General features: G+C 32.3%; 1 protein-coding gene across 1 annotated transcript; it reads right to left on the bottom strand.

Moving 5' to 3' along the window:
* Positions 1-256: 256 nt before the first annotated feature.
* On the bottom strand, positions 257-6,627 carry LOC130644408 (zinc finger protein 845-like). Its single transcript, XM_057450000.1, has 4 exons — positions 6,001-6,627; positions 5,333-5,491; positions 1,967-2,153; positions 257-1,828 (listed from the first exon to the last, which is right to left on the bottom strand). The coding sequence occupies exons 1-4, from the start codon at positions 6,064-6,066 to the stop codon at positions 930-932; spliced, it is 1,311 nt and encodes a 436-aa protein (XP_057305983.1). The 5' UTR covers positions 6,067-6,627; the 3' UTR covers positions 257-929.
* Between the last annotated feature and the right edge of the window lie 13,008 nt (positions 6,628-19,635).

Here is a 19,635-nt window from a genome sequence, read left to right as displayed (position 1 = left end):
AAATTTTCTTTACAAACTTTTCTGTCGTAATGTATCCTATATTTAGAAAGAATTTAAACGCAACAAAAGTTGATACTATAGTCATATACTAAAGTAAACTATATACTTAAGTTGATTACATACTAAGTTAAAAATAACATCATGTATGAAATAATAACTTGCGACCTTTTATTTCTTTTCATTTGGCAACCGATTTAAAATAAGCTGATAGCAGCTTATTCTACTTATTTTACTTATTCTTCTTTATCATGTAAATATCGACCAAGCTAATAACTTTCAATCGATTTAAAGCACCAATTACACATTAGTATTCTAAAAAAACTGTACCTTGATACAGTCCTCTGAGCCATGACAGCATTCAGCTATTGTTGTTATGAATGCGGTCAAAGTTGACTTTGACAACAGAAAAGTTTTTAGACAGCAGAACAATATAAGCACTAACTCTCCCCAACTTATTAATCTATTGCTAGCTAATTTTTAAAAACGAATAACTCAGTGGATAGGGAAGTTAAAAATTATAAATATATAAATAAGCATAAATTAGAGCTTTTGTGGTTTTTGACAATTCAGCAGGCTGTTGCTACATAAAAATAAGCCATGTGCATAACAACACCACAAGAAAAAATAAAATTCCTTACAAAGCATCCTAAGTTTCACTGAAGCAAATTTTTCTCAACTGAATACTTTTGGTATCTTGCCATAGTGTTTTTTAACATCATTAGAAACTTTACTTTTTGCCATCAAATCTTTACTAAACAACGGTAAAACTTTGTTGTCAAAGTTTTCATTAATTCTAATTAATTAATTTCGCCAATACCCCAGTTTGGGATTTAAATGGAATAGTATATAAACTATTTACCATTTTTAAAACTTTTTTCAAGTGTTTGGCTTTTACACAATAGCAAGGATTCACTAACAAGTTGTGTTACTTAAGGAAAGGTTATTTGTTTTTCATTCTTTTTTTGAGAGGAAAAAACATAAAAATCAGTCTCTAATGGCAATCTATTATTTACTGCATCCTTCTTTATGTTGCAATCTGAATCCTTCTTTATGTTCCATGCATGTTTTAGAGACACTACTTTTTCTTTCTCATCAGTTTCATGTTTTCTTTTCAGATGTGACTGAAGACTACTTAACCGAGAAAACGTTTTCTCACAGCAATGGCAATTATGTGGTTTTCTTCCAGTATGGATTGACGTGTGTCTGAATAAAGCAGATTTGTCAGCAAAAGCACGATTACAAACCTTGCACACAAATGGTTTTTGACCAGTGTGTACATTCATATGAATTGTAAAGGTTGATTTTTGATGAAATTGCTTGTGACAAACATTGCATGAGAAATGCCGAATATTTTTATGCACCGCTTCAACATGTCGTTGTAGATGACCACTTCTTTGAAATGATTTTGAGCAGACATCACATTTAAATTGTCGTAAACCTGAATGAATTAATTTGTGTTTTGTTAGAGATGATTTCTCTGTGAAAGATTTATCACATTCATTGCATGACCAAGGGCGTGTATTGCTGTGAATTAAATAATGCACTTTAAGATGTCCTAATCGTTGAAATTGCTTATTGCACACATTACAAGTTCTTTTGGAATGACTATCAACATGTTTTCTTTGGGCTTTCATACTTTTAAAATTAGCATCACAAATAGTACATTTATACAGTAATTTTTTAACAGGAGCTTTGGTGTCTTCTTTACTAATAAGAGATGCTATGTTATAGTTTGTTTTTGTTCTTTGTTTTTTGTTTTTTATCAGACATTGGCTTACTCCATAAAGTTCTTCCATATTTACAGCAGAGTCCAAGTTGGGATTGGTATCTACAAAAGGAATGTAAAATGTATTTCAGTTGCAATACAGGATAAAAAATACCAACATATAGATCAGCACCCACTGAATATAGAGGTTTAAGTTACAAAGTATATGCATCAAGAAATGGAATTATTTAAATTATATACCACTTTGAATGTCGTTTGCATTTGGATGTTGGTTAACACTGTGTTCCTTCATCTTTGTTGTTGGAACGTGATTTTGAGGCGAAGTTGTTGAGCTGCTTGATACATCATCATTGAATGTTGTTTCATCATGTAATTCTTTATCATTATCCACATTGTCGAAAAATTCATGCACACCATCCTCAAATCCCTAAAAGAGCAGGTGAACAAAAAATCTACTATAAAAGACACTTTCCATGTGAAGTAATGCTCTTGTGTTGAAAACAATTGAAATACAGTCCACATTTTTGTTGGTAAAAAATATAATTAGCAAACATTGTAGTCCAAGAAGAATGCGATAGTGAACAAAATTAATTTAATTACATCCACAATAATCTTAATAAACTTTTGTAAACATAAAAAATCTATAGAACATTATCAACAGAAAATATTTTTAACACGGTTGCAAATAGTATGTTCATAGCTAATAGAATAGGAATCAATGAAATTGACTTTATTATGCATAGGGTTAACAGTCTTGGTCATGAATGGCATGCGATCGCACGCGCACGCCTCCGCACACGCCATGTGAAATTCGGGCGTGCTCTTTATCACACGCCTCGTTCTACTTCGTACACACGCCAAGCAGAACTGAGCTATTTTAGAGTAATCCCTTACCCAAACTTTACCCAATACATAATTGTTCTTCCGCGTTAAAATGTATCTCTAAAATGTATTTCTATTAAATACCCACCTTCATTAAAATTGCTGACGTGAGATACATTTCAAATGTTTTGAGTCGGCATTGCGTCGACAATATTTGTTTTGTTTTTCAGCTGACAAAAAATTTATTCATTACCCTTGTATTGATCTCCTTAAGACGATGACAAATGGAAATTCTATTTACGAACCGAAGGTCAGGGCATTATTAAGTTGAATATCGCAAAAGTCGCCGGTGACATACTTCAAAAATGCTTGTCACAGGCACAGTTTAATGCAAAGCAGAACTGTACAGGAAACTCAATTGAGAGTCTTCGCAGAACATTTCTTCTCACAAAACCGAGGGCAGGGCTTACTTATTGCCTGCTGTGTCGTGTGGGAGAGGAAACTTCTGGACTTCTTTTAATACGATATACATTCTTGTCGATCATTATTACGAGTCGAAAGGCACCGCAATTTTTCTGCTGCTTGAATAATTTTAGTTAGTGACATGTTTATTTTCTTTTTTCTTTCTTTTCTTTTTTTTTCGTGAGTTGAATTAATAAATTTATTTGATCCATCAGTTTCGAATGAAATAAACCACCCGTCGATCAAAGATCAAATAACCTTTTTGTGTGACGTGAAAAAAACAGGTGAGAAAAATGCAGCATAACATGTTTACTTCAATCAAGCAAAAGACGTTCTAATTGAACGTTCAATCGAACGAACGACGTTCTAAGTATCCACGGGGGAGCGTTCATCTTTATTTAAAAATCACAGTAAAATTAGGTACATGCGACATTCATTGAAAGATGGCCTCTGCTTCAAAAAAAACAAAAAATATTTCCAGAGAAGTATCTACATTCTTATCTTGGAAAAAAGAAAGTATTATGTGAAGTGATGGAGAGAAAGAAGAAATTTTAAACAGCGCAGTCGATTCATACATGCAGAAGAGGAGGTTTGTCAGCATGGAGACACCTGTTCTAGTAACAGGTATGGATCACGATACACGCAACAGCGACAACGAAGAGAGTAACGAGAGTAGTGATAGTTATGAAACAGACAGCGATGTATAAATAATCTTTAAGTTCGTTAAAAATATATACCAAAACTTTGTATATTTATAGAGACAACAGCACGTGGGTTTCGTTTTAAGAGTTGTTTAAATAACACTTGCATCCATTAAATCCATGATAAAATGTCTATTCCGCCTGTAAATGCATATTTGCAGGCTTGCTTCATCCGTGCTCCGTCAGCGTTCACCTCCGCATTAGTTAAGAACCGCATGGCTGGATTTCTTGGTAAGACCTGGTTACCAATGACGAAGGGGCCAGGCAAAAGAGATTTATGTCTACGTAGTTCTTTTAACTAAGTCAGGAGTCGGTGAATTAGCTAGGATGGGGAGGTTGGCTATGAATAGACTTGCTTATGGATTAAAAGGGCCAGGATTATTAAATAATTCTTAGATCTAAAAGTAATCTGTTAACGGAGGTACTCGGTTCTTCCCGTACCTCACGTAATTTAGGTACACGATAGGGCGTAGGAACGCGATCGAGTACCTCAAAATGAGAAGCCTGCATTTACTACTTGGTTGTTTGGGGTCTGGATCAAAGTTGGTTATTCATTTTTCACATGCTTCATTCAATATGGCAGGTTGTTGTGAACATGGTTTGTAAACATTTTGTTGCTGAAATAAATAAGTCAACAAACGAAAAAGAAGCAAATAAAAAGTAAAAAACAATGCTTCAAAAACTCCGCGCTGCCGCTCTCCTGAATGTAATAATTGCATGCCAAAATCATAGGCTAGGCGTGCGATACTGATCGCACGCCTGTATTAGTGTAGGCGTACGTACAACCGCACGCGGGTGCAAATATTCATGACCAAGACTGGGTTAAATAATAAATGAAAGAAACTGCACGTACATAATTCGTATAATTTTGTATCCAAAACTTTGCATCATTATATTAAATCTTTTGTATCATTTTTATTTATTATACAATCTTTTTCGTATCATCAAAATTACAAAAGTCGTATAAAATTCGCATAATTTAAATTAAAGTTTTATGTAATTTGTATAATAAATAATAAATTTTGCTTTGTAATACAAAGTTTATATTAATTGCACTATTACTGCATTTTATTCAAAAAAAATAACAAAGTCCGTTTGGCTACATCAAAATGCAATCATGCAGAGATTTAAACAACACTGTATTTGGTCTAAAATCATTTAATTAAAATAATTAACTTCATTTATTTTTCATATGTTTTTCTTTATTATAAAAGACTTTGTTTAAGTTACTATTATTTTTATAAAAAATTTAAATAAATTTTATATGAAATGAAGTACTCATATGGATTTCGTTTAACGATTCAAAGTAGTTCCTAGTGTTGGTATAATGATATAAAAAAACATACGAACATTTAAATATGGTCCCTTTAACTTTTTTTATAAACTATTTTGGATTAAAATTTTAAGGGTTTAACTTTTTTTCTAAAGATTAATAGTCTGATCCCTGCTTTATACCCTTTAAATGGTTTTTAGCAAGTCAATTTATAAATTTAAAATTTTGTGAAAACAACAAACTTCATGACACTTTAGTCAAGCACCTTTATGCAAATGTGGCATCTTCCACACATACACTTTGCACTTGACTATACACACCACACATAAGAGAGAAATAAAAACTCACATTACAGTCATTTGGATCTGTGGTTGGTGGGTGTACAAGAAGACTTTTGTGGGCATATTCTGTCCAAAACTGTTCAATAATATTTTCAAAATATGCCAAGTCAGATTCCAATTCCCATGTTATTTTTACCCACTTAACTTTGTAATATCTTTCATTATTCTAAATAAAAATTTTTGCTGTAATTTGGAGAGTGATAAAATATATAAAAACAGGTAGAGAATTTCGAAAATAAAATTTGGATATTCTATTTAAGATTCTAAACTTTAACTACTTGAAATCCGAATACTAGTTTACATTCAAGGGGACATTCAAAAAACTATTTGTAGCTTCAACAAGGAGCACTGCACAAAATCTGTGATTGGTTTTTTCAAATGTACATAATAGTACTAGAAAATGCATTGACTCCTGTCACCTGTGTATATACAGGTTTTTCATATGAAAATATATTCTCTATTAAACTTAAAATGGTAGAGGGTGGTCTCTTTATTAAACTTAAAATAGTTTTGATTGGTCAAAAAAAATAGTATTTAGTAATTATTGAGGCTGTAAGAAGGTTTTATTCTAATTGCTGTTAATAATATGTTTTCTCAATTTTACTGTATTTGTTGTAAGTAAAAAAACATTAAGTTCCTTGCACAGGATAGCAAACATAATGTTACATAACATACCTTTGTCAATGTTGTATCAAGAATTTTTTCAATTTCTGGAGGGTTATAAATATTACATTCCTGCATCACTTTATCGGAAGTCTTTTACACAATTACTTTGCCTCTTGTGGCAATTGCTTGTGTACTTTTTTACTACTATGTAATGTCCTTCTAAAAGAAAAAAAAAATGATTTTCCCACAAAATTAAAAAATCAGTTTCTGCAAAGCTTTCTTAGCCTCCTATTACACAAAAAATCTTTATCAAGTATATTATTTAGAGAAGCTTGAGTCTTGAAAGGGCTGTCAGGATGCTGTATTACTTAGGTGTGAGATGAAATTCACCAAATGCATGGCTTTATGCGTCTGCTTTTTTCAGATAGAGAATGTTTTTATATCACATAGTAATTTCTCACATTTATGCTTATCGTCATAAAAATCATTGTTTGATGATTTTGTTTAAAATCCAACCCATCAAGCCAGCTTGCCAAGTTTGTTTTGAAAAAATCTGATCCTTATAGGTGGGATCCTGTTAATATAAACCAAGGTTACTTGTTAGCTATCCTGAATTTTCATAGACACAATTTATTTTTATAAAGATTACTTACAGACAGCTCAAAGATAAAAAGACCTTAAATCGATTGAACAAATTTACACAATGCTGCATTATGAATTAAGCCATTTTCCTTTTTAAATAATATGAATTTCTACACAATTTACTAGAACCAGAGTTGGAGTTGCATTAGATCTTCATGCAGATTTTCTTCTAGTGATTTGCAGGGCCAGCAAAACACTTTGATAGAGACAACTTTGATATGACAAAAATGATACCAATTGTTGATCTTGGACTTTATACTGGCTCCTGCACAGCAAGAATAGATTCAAATTTAAAAAAAAGCATTATGTTAATTCAAATTATAGCGTCAAAAAGAAATTGTATTTTGAACCTATAATATAAAAACAACAACATTCCACAATCTGGAGAGGCAAGAAGAGTTATGTTTTCTAAAAGACTAGGAGAGGGCTGTTTTTTAAAAAACTGTTCAAGACGGTGGTTGAAACCCTGATATTTATATTATTATAACCTGTTATTAATATAAAAGTGGTAGATTAATGGTTATAGCTCTCGTATTCAGTGCGGGAGACCGGGGTTCGATTCCTCTTGACGGCGATTCAACATGGGCAAGTGAATGTTACCATAGCCCCGGGTTAACCCAAGCCATGTGAGGGAAATTGGGAAGATGGCTCCATGTGTGGGCCGTTAGATGTTGCAGGGAGTTGTCTAGTAGTGCGCGGCCCCTAATTGGGCCTGCGTAGCTCAAAATGAGCATTAAATACTCTAGGACTCTCCATCTAAGCCATGGGCTCTCCTGGAAATAATAGACAGTGTATATCCCTCGATATTAGTAAGGCTAGCCATGTAAAATATGCACATCTATCTATCTACCTAAACATGATGATACACATGGGGATCAAGATATATGTGACCAACGTTTGAGTTAATAAATTTACCTACTGAACATAAAATTCACAGTTCAATATTAATTTTATTTTTGTTGTTTTACATGTTTCTGTATCATTGTACATGTAAAACAAAAGTTAGAACATTTTTTTTTCATCATCATTCATCGAACTTATACTTAAATTTATATTTACCTAATTTGAATACGTTTTTGTATGACGAGAGGTAGGAAATTCAGTACATGCAAGTTAGTACCCGGTTCCCTTCCATCAGTTTTTACAAATAAGCCAATCACTGTTGAGTGATTATCAACTGAAAGGAAGAATGAATCACATCAAGGTAATTGAGATTACTAGTTGTTAGCACGCGGAAAATCCACGGGTTCACCCGTCCTTTTTATACCGCATTGCGTGCTTCTCGCTATTTCGCAGCTAAGCTACCATTTTGGGTGACATACAGACAGACAGACAGACGTATACGGGTATTATAATATAGATTGTGGTAATTTTCCCCTGCATAGGTTTATACGTTTACACGAAATTGGAAGCTATTGTGAAAGTAGCATGGGGACGAAAATGCCTTCTACATATGTTTAGTTCCTTATTTTCACTGATACTTTGTACATATTTAGCTGTTTTCCACAGACCAGTACCAAAAAAGAAAGCTGATGGTTAAGTTAGAAGATTCCATATTCGTTATTCAAAAGCCACAAAGAGATTTACAGCCTTAAAAGTTAGGTGATAAATCATATTACCTTATGCAATGTATCCTTAAAGCTATATATTTACTTTTCAGCAGTAGGTTCTGAAAGGCGCTCCAAGGTTGAAGCAGACTGCAGAAAAGTCAAGCAGAGAAACAACCATCGTACTTTCTACAAAATATCCCTGGTTTGAATAGTATTTAAAATTGTATATATAATGTTAATCCAATTATTATTATTCCCTCAATGCCCATGTGATGTTAATTTCGGGTACTGGTTCACCATGTTTTTATCCAACATAAACTCCATTCAGCTCAGGAAACACGTCTCTTATTTTATTGACAACACAACTAGGTATGAGACGAACTCCTCTCCCTATCCTATTATGCACCCACCAAGTAAATTGTCTCTAACTTGTGCACCTATAAATTCTGAAAATAAAAAATAGTACTTGTATTTACTTTAGATATTTAATTCTGTAATTATGTTAAAAGAATGAAGATATTTACTTGTCGGTCACATTTTCTTGTCGTGGTAAATGACTCGCATGAATGAATGAATGAAATAAACATATATTTCAGTTTACTAGGAGATAAATACATTATTGATTAAAAATTATGCCTTAGTAAACCCCGGAAACTGCCAAAGTTAGCAGAGCTCGAAGTTCCGTGGACATACAAAACACACAACTTACACAGACAACACTACAAAACATGACAGACAAGCAAAAAAATGTGAAAATATTGCAATTGCAAATCCCAAGAAAAAAAGTGGTGTTAACTACCAATGCAGTACATAAAACCTCTATCAAAAGTATGATGTTCTGTAAAAAAGAGTAAGATTTTCACACTAGCAGAACCGCAATACTGACATGTGCATATGACTCGCATATTGAAACTCACCAATCAAATTGAAAACATTTGTGGCTTCTAACTCTCAACAGCAAAAACACTCCGCTTTGCTCGGCATTTGCTTACATTTTCCATGTTGCTCAAATTTTTTTTGCATCACAACTGCTCAGTACATATTGCAATTGAATGATAATTTCTCAACCGAGGTTAGTATTCATTTTCAAAGTTTCCTGATATTTTCATTATTTACTTAGCTATATATTTAAGTTATATATATAAGATAATCAATCAATCTATCTACAGTACTGTGAAAAGGTACCTTAACATCGAGGATTACGTACCGTGCGCGGCACGATTGATATGCGATATCTTTTTTTGCTCCTAAATTCCTATCGCGTGAAGCCTTATCGCACTTCCTCGATAGGCAGTCTTGATACATCGCGATGTGCGATGTGTTAAAAGTAATTAAATACCTGTTCTTATTAAATTGTAGCGCAAAAAAAAGAAATAAATTAAACAATAATCTTGAAAGAAATAATTATATTATACTGTTCTCAAATCACAGTGTAAAGAAAAAAACATAAGGGATCGTCTCAAAATGTTCATACTTAATTCGTATAATTTGTATCAAAAACTTTGTATACATTTATTAAATCTTTCGTATAATTTTATTTTTAATACAAACTTTTTCGTACCATCAAAATTTTAAAGTTCGTATAAAGTTTGTATCATTTAAAATAAAGTTTGTTTGTACATTTGTATTCGTATGAGAAGTTGCTTATAAGAAATTCGTTTTTTATAATTGGACTATTATCTATAGCCTTTATATTCAAATTTATTTAACAATTATAAAGTTTATTTCGTTATATGAAGTTTGTTTATTTTATTTTGACTTATTAGGTTTTTATATTTAAATATTTTTTACAAATGACAAAATTCGTTTCATAAACAAGTATTATTCACGCTTATTACGCATCTTATTATAAGAAAAACTTTCAAAATAAACTCACTGTGTTTTGTTATAAAAAAAACTAAACTTTACTTTATGAAAATTAAATAATAAGTTTAAATAATATTGCTTGCGCTAGAATTAAATAATAAGTTCAATTCTTCAATACAGTGTCTACAACGGAGAAGGGTGCTATGACAAGCATTTTTTTCATGTATTATTGCATCATGTACGCAATTAATATTTTTTGTTGCGAAGGGAAAAATAATAATAATTTGCCTCACTAAAAATTTTTTGGATAAATTTGTTCTCTTGTTTTGAATTATTAAAATAACTAGCTGTCAAGGTGAAAAGACAAAAATACTTGCATGCTCAAAAACATGTTTTTTATAAATGCAGCAAGAATATTTCTTGTGCTGTTTTGAAAGTTATACAGCAAGAATTATTTTTGCGCTGTTCCAAAATGTATACAGCAAGTCATTCTCCTCCCACTTAAAATAAAAGAAAAAACAAGAAAAATAATTTTTATAAAAATTTTTAGTGTGCTTTTAATATTATTTGCAGTCTTATATGAAAATTAAAATCTAAGTGCAAAATCCTTTTACAGACTATAGTTTAGTTGACAATATTTAAAGTCTTTTGCAGCATTAAAATTATATATTTGAAATTAATAACGGAGGAGGGTGTTATGACAAGCGTATTCTACCTTGTTTTTATTATGTTTCCTATATGGATCGCCGAAGTCATGCAGTATTACATTTTAGCTAGCGTAATTTCTATTTTTTAAAAAAGCAAAGAAATTAAATACTTTTTTGTAAAAGTACATTCTAATTTTGAAAGTTGCTTTTTATCATAAGATCCACAAATCAAAGAATTGCTTGTATAGTTTCGTCATAATTTTCTTAGAAATTAATAATGTTAAATAAAGCCTCTCGCGGAAGGCTTGGAGTTCTTTCAAGTTAAAAGATTGCATAAAAGCGACGTTTTTGCAATAAAATAAGATCGCATTTTGAAAAGTTTAAGAACGAAGAACGGCAATAGAAAAGCTTTTTTAGATTGCATTTTAAAAGTTTAAGAACAAAGAACGGCGATAGAAAGGCTTTTTTAGATCGCATTTTAAAAGTTTAAGAACGAAAACTGGTGATAGAAATGTTTTTTAGATCGCATTTAAAAAACTTAAGAACGAAGAAGGGCTATAAAAAGCTTTTTTAGATTGCATTTTAAGAATCTTAAGAATTATTCAAGGCTTGAAATGTCGATTTCACAAAAAAAAAGAATATATAATTCTTATATGAAAATGTGTGTAAACTAACAACGTTATACGCCTCCAGATAAACTCAAAAAGCGAAAAAAATATTTAATATACTTTTTATTAATGAATAAGTCAGAAACATTGTGGTTCCATGTAATATTGCAATCAAAATGACCAACAATGATTATATTTATTAAACAATATATTTCGGAAATTTATTCCATCTTCAGGTCTAAAATATAAAAAACATATTCAGTAAAAACTGTTAAAAACATTAAAATAATAAAGTTTTTTTATCATACATATCATACATAGCATCATACACTGTACACAAATCAGAAAAAAGCTGATGGTAATTAAATCGTAATTACCCACGTCATAATTAAAATTTAATCACCAGCGGCCTGAATCTATATTCATCCTTTGTATTCAAAGATGGTTTCAATTGATTGATGAAAAGAGCCTCTAAAGTCATTAAATGATACGTTGATTTTGAGTTTGAGCACAAGATCGTTACGTCATCAATCGACAATTCACGTTCACATTCTTTCCAATGATCCGCAACGCCATTTCGTCGATGTTCTTTGAAACGACATATCAAATGACGGCTTGTTTGACCGACATAGCAAGACGAACATCTTGGACATGAAAATTTATATACTACGCCACTTTTCAAAGATTTTTCGACTGTTGGCTTTAGTAATGGTAGACAGCTTTTCAGTTTATTCAGCGTGAATATAATTCTGCACGGAGCTTTGATGTTGTTAAGCGTTCGTTTGAAATTATCCGAAACTTTACCACGATATTGAATAAATAACAATTTTTCTTCTGTTTCCTCTTCTTCTTTTTCTTTTTCTTTTCCGTCCTGATCAGTTTGTGGAATCGGCTTTTTAATGATTTTTCTCAATGTGTCTGAAATAATGGGGTCGTAGAATTCAGCGGGATATTGGTTGTTATCTAGAATTCCTTTAGCCTTTTTCAGACTTTCATGAAATGTTTCCCAACTGCTACAAGCTCTATAGACTCTATGTACAAGTCCAGACACAACCGATCTCTTGCATTGTTTTGGTGCAAGGGCGTGGAAATTTAGTGTTAAACCAGTGTCAGTTGGTTTTGTATACCACTTTGAGACAAGGTTTCCGTGTGTTCTTTTTATAGACATGTCTAGAAATGCAATTTCTCCATTGTTTTCACGCTCGATAGTAAACTTTAGTGATGGGTGAATATTATTAATCTCATTCAACTTTTCCTGGATCTTATCTTTGTTGATATTTCTGATAATATCGTCCATATATCTCGCGAATAAATCTGCATCTCCCTTGATAATATCGTCAAATTTACTGAGCCAACCATTAGCAAGCATTGGAGCTGGTGGGCTCCCCATTGCCAATCCATCGACTTGTTGGTAATATCCATCATGAGTCGACATAACTACATTGCTACTACATAGTAAGGTTAATTTATGAAAAGTTTCTCGATCTACTGGAGGTTTTTCGTATTTTCCAGAATATAAAAGACTGGTACAATCATAAATTGCTTCGTTCAGTGGTACATTTGTATATAGGGATGTGACGTCAAAACTCACAAGTTCCTCATTTTCTGCAAGTTGGAGATGTGTAATTAGATCGGATATTTGTTTCGTGGAAGAATTGATGTTGCATTCATCTACTACTGACAGCCACTTTGCTACCTGGTTTGCTAGTTTGTAATATGGAGAACCTGGCATCGATAAAACTGGTCTCATTGGTGTGTTATTTTTGTGTACTTTAGCAAGTCCGTAGATTCTAGGTGGTTGACTTCCTATTGGCTTTAGTTTATCATAAAGCTGTTCACTGATTTTTCCCTTCACTTTTAACTCTTTCAGGACAGATGTAATTCTTTCTTCTTCTTTGAACAGTTTTCATGTCCAAGATGTTCGTCTTGCTATGTCGGTCAAACAAGCCGTCATTTGATATGTTGTTTCAAAGAACATCGACGAAATGGCCCGGTTGCGGATCATTGGAAAGAATGCGAACGTGAATTGTTGATTGATGACGTAACGATCTTGTGCTCAAACTCAAAATCAACGTATCATTTAATGACTTTAGAGGCTCTTTTCATCAATCAATTGAAACCATCTTTGAATACAAAGGATGAATATAGATTCAGGCCGCTGGTGATTAAATTTTAATTATGACGTGGGTAATTACGATTTAATTACCATCAGCTTTTTTTTGATTTGTGTACAGTGTATGATGCTATGTATGATATGTATGATAAAAAAACTTTATTATTTTAATGTTTTTAACAGTTTTTACTGAATATGTTTTTTATATTTTAGACCTGAAGATGGAATAAATTTCCGAAATATATTGTTTAATAAATATAATCATTGTTGGTCATTTTGATTGCAATACTTTTTATTACTTTGGTTGAAAAAAAAGTATTATAAAAAGTATTATAAAGCAATTTACGTCATCGAGTAATACTACGCGATAGATCATTGTGATAGACATCCTGATAGACGCGATTATGATTCACTTTTATCGAGACAAAAATATGCTCAAAAAGCTATCGCGTATAATTCACATCGTGCATGATAGAAGATTGCGATGTTAAGATACCTTTTTACAGTACTGTATCTATCTATACACAGTGAAACTGAATTTATTGAGAGGGTCTGAAAGTACAGATGATTTACCTTTCATGGCAGCAAAGAATTGATGCCAGTAAAGAGATGCTTTAGGGATCGTCTCAAAATGTTGTATGTTTTTTTCGTATAATTATACGAACACTACGAAGTACTTCGTTTTGTGAAACGAATGTCATACAAAGTGCTTCGTTTAAAATCAAAAACTTTTTTAATATATGATACGAACTTAAACGAAGTTTTTCTATCGTAAAAAATGAAATGATACGAACTTTGAACAAAGTAAATTGCTACACGATCTTGAAAGGAACTTCAAAAGTGTAATTCATCATCATCATCATCATTCTCGGCTTAACGTCCGTTTTCCATGCTAGCATGGGTTGGACGGGGTATATTAATGACCCTCTTCCAATCTGATCTAGACTGTGTTAGATCTAAACTCAACTTCCTCTCTATCAAGTCTGTCCTTATAACCTCCTGCCAAGTCTTTCTCGGTCTGCCTCTGGGCTTTGCCCCAGGAACTATCAAGTCTCTACACTTTCTTACCCAATTATCCTCCTCCATTCTTTCCAAGTGCCCCAGCTAATTCAATCTTCTTATCTGGATAACATCTTTAATTCTACGGAGACTTAGCCTGCTTCTTAGCTCATCTGAACTCTTTCTGTCTCTCAGACTGGCATTACACATCCACCTAACCATTCTCATATCATTCCTTTCTAAACGGTCAAGATCTTCCTGCTTCACTGCCCATGTCTCACTACCGTACAACATAACACTTCTTACACAGGCCTCATACAACCTACCTTTTACCTCAATTGACAGGACTCTGCTAGTCAATAAAGGAAGTAAATCTCTAAACTTTTTCCAAGCAGAACCTATCCTGCAAGTAACACTTCTTCCAACACCCCCTTTACTGCCCAACATATCACCTAAGTAACAGAAGTTCTTAACTATCTCTAACGAGCCACTGTTGTACATCATTAAAGCTGGAAATACTTCATTCTCTATAATCTCACCTTTGCAACGCTTGCATACAAACTGTATGTCAGCTCTTAACCTTCCACTAATACTACTGCACTTCTTATGTACCCAATGCTTGCAAGTCTGACAAAAAATTGAGTTACTACCAACCCCTTTCCTGCAAACTCCACAAGGCCACTTTCCAACTACAAGGTCACACTTGGCTGCAATGCTACTTATCATGACTTTAGACTTTGCTGTGTTTACCTTCAGCCCTTTCTCTTCTAGTCCTTTCTTCCACTTCTCAAACTTTTCAACTAATTCTTCCATCGACTCTGCTATGAGAACCAAATCATCTGCATACAATAACTCCCATGGACAACCTGTTCTGAACTCCATCGACAGCGCTTCTAAGACTAGAATAAACAACAAAGGACTAAGTACAGAACCCTGATGTACACCAACGTAATTGCGCATAATAATTTCAATACGAAACCAGAAACAAAAGAATTAAACATTTTTTTTTAAAAGACGAAAAGAAATGATACGAACTTTAAACGAAACCAGAAATAAAAAAAGTAAAATATACGAGGTTGACTTCTTTGAAAAGACTAGTAAAATTGCATATTCATAGGTTCAATCTACACAATCTACGGCGATCTTTTCGCTTTATACGATCCCGTTTTCATGATTTTTAAACGATCTACGGCGATCTTTTCATTTTCTACAATCCGGTTTTCATGATTTTTAAACGATTTACGATGATTTTTCCGTTTTCTACGATCCTGTTTTCATGATTTTTAAACAATCTACGGCGATCTTTCCGTTTTCTAGGATCCAGTTATCATGATTTTTAAACGATCTACGGCGATCTTTTCGTTTTCTACGATCCCGATTTCATGATTTTTAAACGATCTACGGCGATCTTTTCGTTTTCTACGATCCGTTTTCATGATTTTTAAACAATCTACGGCGATCTTTTCGCTTTCTATGATCCCGTTTTCATAATTTTTAAACGATCTACGGCGATCTTTTCGCTTTTTACGATCTTGTTTTCATGATTTTTAAATGATCTACAGAGATGCTTTCTACGATGCTGCGGAGACGATCCCTAAAGACCTTAGATAATAAATCCAATTAAAATAAACAAAGTTCGTATAACGAAACGAACTTTATATTTGTTGAAAAAATTTCAATATAAAACTATAGATAATAGTCCAATTATAATAAACAAACTTCGTAGAAGCAAATTCTTATACGAACTTCTTTAAAAATGATACAAACTACATACAAACTTTATTTTAAATGATACAAACTTTATACGAACTTGTAATTTTGGTGATACAGAAAAGTTCGTATTTAAAATAAAATGACACGAAAGATTTAATAAATCGATACGAAATTTTTTATACGAATTATACGAACTACGTACAATACAGTCCAGATGTAAGCGTACGCGTACGCTCAACTTGCAAAAATAATTGCTTTCATTAAAAAAAAACAATAGGATAGCGAGTTCCTTTCAAATTGCGCGAAAATAATTGCTTCATGTTAAAAACAAAAGCATAGCAAGAAACATTGTATAAAAACAATACTCTGCGCGAGAATAAATTAAACGCGAAGGCCATTGAATTTTTATTTTTTTTAACAACGAAACTAATTATAGTAACGCGATTTTAATCTCGATTTATTTAAAAAACACAAGCTCTTTTAAAAAACAACAAATCCAATGATCTACATATTTAAAAAAAAACTAATGCTACTTTTAAAACTTTTAGTAATATTTCTTTATCGTCGAAACATATTTTTTAACATGCAAAACTTTTAAAAGTTCTTTTTATAAAAAGCAACGTTTAGCAACGCAAACAAAAAACCCTACGTTCGGGACTTTTCCCTTCGCGATAAGATTTCGAAAACAAATTAAATTTTAATACCGAAGAAAGAAAAAATCTAAAAATATAACTTTTGACATTTTATAGTATCACGCTACATTTTATTGTTAAAAACATTGTCTTTGTTTTTTCTAGCGCGCAACAGCTCTATCTCTTAAAAGATTTAAACAATGCATCTCGCTGTCTGTTTAGTTTTCGCCAAATCTTTTATTTTATAAAACTATCAAACAATGGCTCGCCGTGTCACATTGATAGAGTTGATAACATTTTAAATACTTAAAAAACTATCTAACGAAGCTTTCCTAACATCGTTCTTCGTTCTTTAACTTTCTAAAAAATCATTTCTATTGCTGCTCTTCTATCGCCGTTTTTCGTTTTTAAACTTTTAAAATGCGATCTAAAACAACATTTCTATCGCCGTTTTTCGTTTTTAAACTTTTAAAATGCGATCTAAAAAAGCTTTTCTATAGCGGTTTTTCGTTTTTAAACTTTCAAAAGGCGATCTAAAAAAACATTTCTATCGCCGTTTTTCGTTTTTAGACTTTTAAAATGCGATCTAAAAAACATTTCTATCGCCGTTTTTCGTTTTTAAACTTTTAAAATGCGATCTAAAAAAGCTTTTCTATCAAAATTAAAGTTTCAATCTTTGTTATAATATAATAATTTCTATCGCTTAAAAGCTTTATTTAACCCGCGCAAACAACAATGCCTTCACGCTAGTTTATTTAGTTTCCACGCAAAACTTTTGTTTAATAAAAATATTAAACAAGGGCTCTTCGTGTCATTGATAGAGTTGATAACATATGCAATATGCTATTGGGAATAGTTATGTTAACAGTTACGCGCAGTTATAATAAGCTATTTTTCTTCAATAATCTTTTGTTTATTACGTGCAAGTTAATGACTTACAAGACTCACAAGATAATTAACAAGAACAAAAGACAAACAACTACCGCCTCCGAGAAAAAGGTGTGAAACTTGAGCATACGCGTACGCTTACATCTGGACTGTACTGTACGCACATTTGAGACGGTCCCTTAGCTTTACCTTTTTCTGCTTCTTAAATTCACAAATTAGATGGGTATTTTGTTTACAATGTAGCTAGTGGTTCAAACTGACGATGAAGATAGATACATTCTCAGGCACATTAAAACATCATATTTTGGGTACTGTTGAATTGACCCGACCAGTTTTTGGACACAGTAGAGTGAAAATCGTAGCTAGCTAGGTAGCCCGTAGAACACGTGTCTTATTTAGCATTTATATACAGCTTGTAGCAGTGGCTAAATTTTAAAAATGTTTATAATTATGAAGAACCAGAAAAATCGTATTTAACCATATTATTAGTTAGCTATAGCTGCTAATTTCATTGGATGAGATGTTTAGCCAGTTAGCAAGCTGTAGCTATCTAAATATGGTTGAGTAGTTTCAATTTCTTAAACATATACATGGTGTATATATGAATTTTTGGCCTTTTGATTTTCCAAGAAAAGTTTCAATTTTAAGTTTTATTAAGAGGTAAATTCTAAAAATTTTATTGTTCTAAGATTGGGCATATACGTCCATAGATTGGTCAGTCCAGTCTTAAGACAGGCCACCCATTTGTCACTGTCAGAAGATTGGCCTGGCCAGTCTTAAGACGGGCGCGTTCCAAGATTGGGCAGAACATCCCCAATAAAAGAGCTGCAGTAATGATTTTGCTAATATTTACTTTTTTTGAGAAATCAGGGAAAAACTTTTTCTACCTCCTAATTTAGATGCATGATACAGCTTATGTAGAAGATCTCTAAATTAAGCTATACTAGCTATTCCACACCCAAAAATGAAGTTTTAACAATGCTGTTAAACTAGGCTTATTAAAAAGAGCTCAATAAGACAAAAAATGAGGGGTCACTCAAGTCTCTACAATAAACGGTTCAAAAGTTATGTATGTTTGAATATCTCGGAAATTGGCTAAAATTTGACAATTGGGTATATAAATTATGGCTAGATAAATTAGCAATAGTCGCACCATTTTAATAGTGCTATTTTAGGGGAAATATGTGTATAATGAAATTGTCATTACTCGGAGTTTGTTTATGTTAGAGATTTAAAATTTTGTGCATAGTCAGATATATTATCAAGGTTACTGAAAATTATATTACTTTTCAAAATGGCTGCCATCCCTAGCAACAAGGCCATGTACCATAGCAACAAAAAAGGCACATTTAAAGTGGATTATGTCAATTTTCTGTGGAAAAAGTGATTGTTTTAGTTAAATTTGATTATTTTGTTTAATGTTTTTAAAAAAAATTAGAACAGTGAAAATTTCAGTTCCTCAGACCAAATAGAGGTGTGATGTCATCACTGGTGTAGCAAGAATTTTTTTAAAAAAAACATACAAGTGTTGTATATGGTTAGAAAGAGAATCTTGAGTGGAATAAAAAATAAATAAGAATCATGTTTAAAATGCATTCATTCAGAAATATGATATTTCAATTTTTTTCTGCGCGAAACAAACATTAAAATAAGGTATTGATCAATGGAAAATAGCTGAAAATCGGATTAATCAGTATTTCCATGTTAGCTATATACCGCCGCAGGAAAACAAAACCGCATTGCAATAGCTATATTGGTTTAGGAAATATAACGCAAGGAAGTTGAGATAAATTTCGAATTTTTTTAATGACGTCAATGGAATGTTTGTGTCCCGTGGAATGGCTAGCTATACAGCTTAATTAAGAGGATTTCCCTGACTGTTAACAGGTTTCAGGTGGTTTAACTAACTTCAAACATACAGTACCTTGTAAAATAACAATATGTGACTAAATGCAATTTTATAACCCTTTTACCTTTGTTTTCCCTAAAGAAAACAGTTGGTTTAGTGGCTTAAATGGTTTAAAAAAGAGAGCTTGCATAAAATTTTCATTTTTCGTTCCGCGCCATATTTTTGTTTTGAAGTATTTGCCTTGCTAGCCCAACAGC

This window comes from Hydractinia symbiolongicarpus, chromosome 5, assembly GCF_029227915.1.
Source record: "Hydractinia symbiolongicarpus strain clone_291-10 chromosome 5, HSymV2.1, whole genome shotgun sequence".
NCBI classification, from domain to species: Eukaryota; Metazoa; Cnidaria; class Hydrozoa; order Anthoathecata; family Hydractiniidae; genus Hydractinia; species Hydractinia symbiolongicarpus.
Note: the sequence above shows the minus strand (reverse complement) of the source record. Positions and strands in the feature narration are given on the sequence as shown.

Excerpts from the sequence above, each read along its gene's own strand:
- LOC130644408 (XM_057450000.1), bottom strand. The coding sequence starts at position 6,066 with ATGCAGGAATGTAATATTTATAACCCTCCAGAAATTGAAAAAATTCTT. Across the intron at positions 2,154-5,332 it reads CAGATCCAAATGACTGTAAT|GGATTTGAGGATGGTGTGCA; the intron begins GTGAGTTTTTAT and ends CTGCTCTTTTAG. Across the intron at positions 1,829-1,966 it reads TGCAAACGACATTCAAAGTG|ATACCAATCCCAACTTGGAC; the intron begins GTATATAATTTA and ends TTCCTTTTGTAG.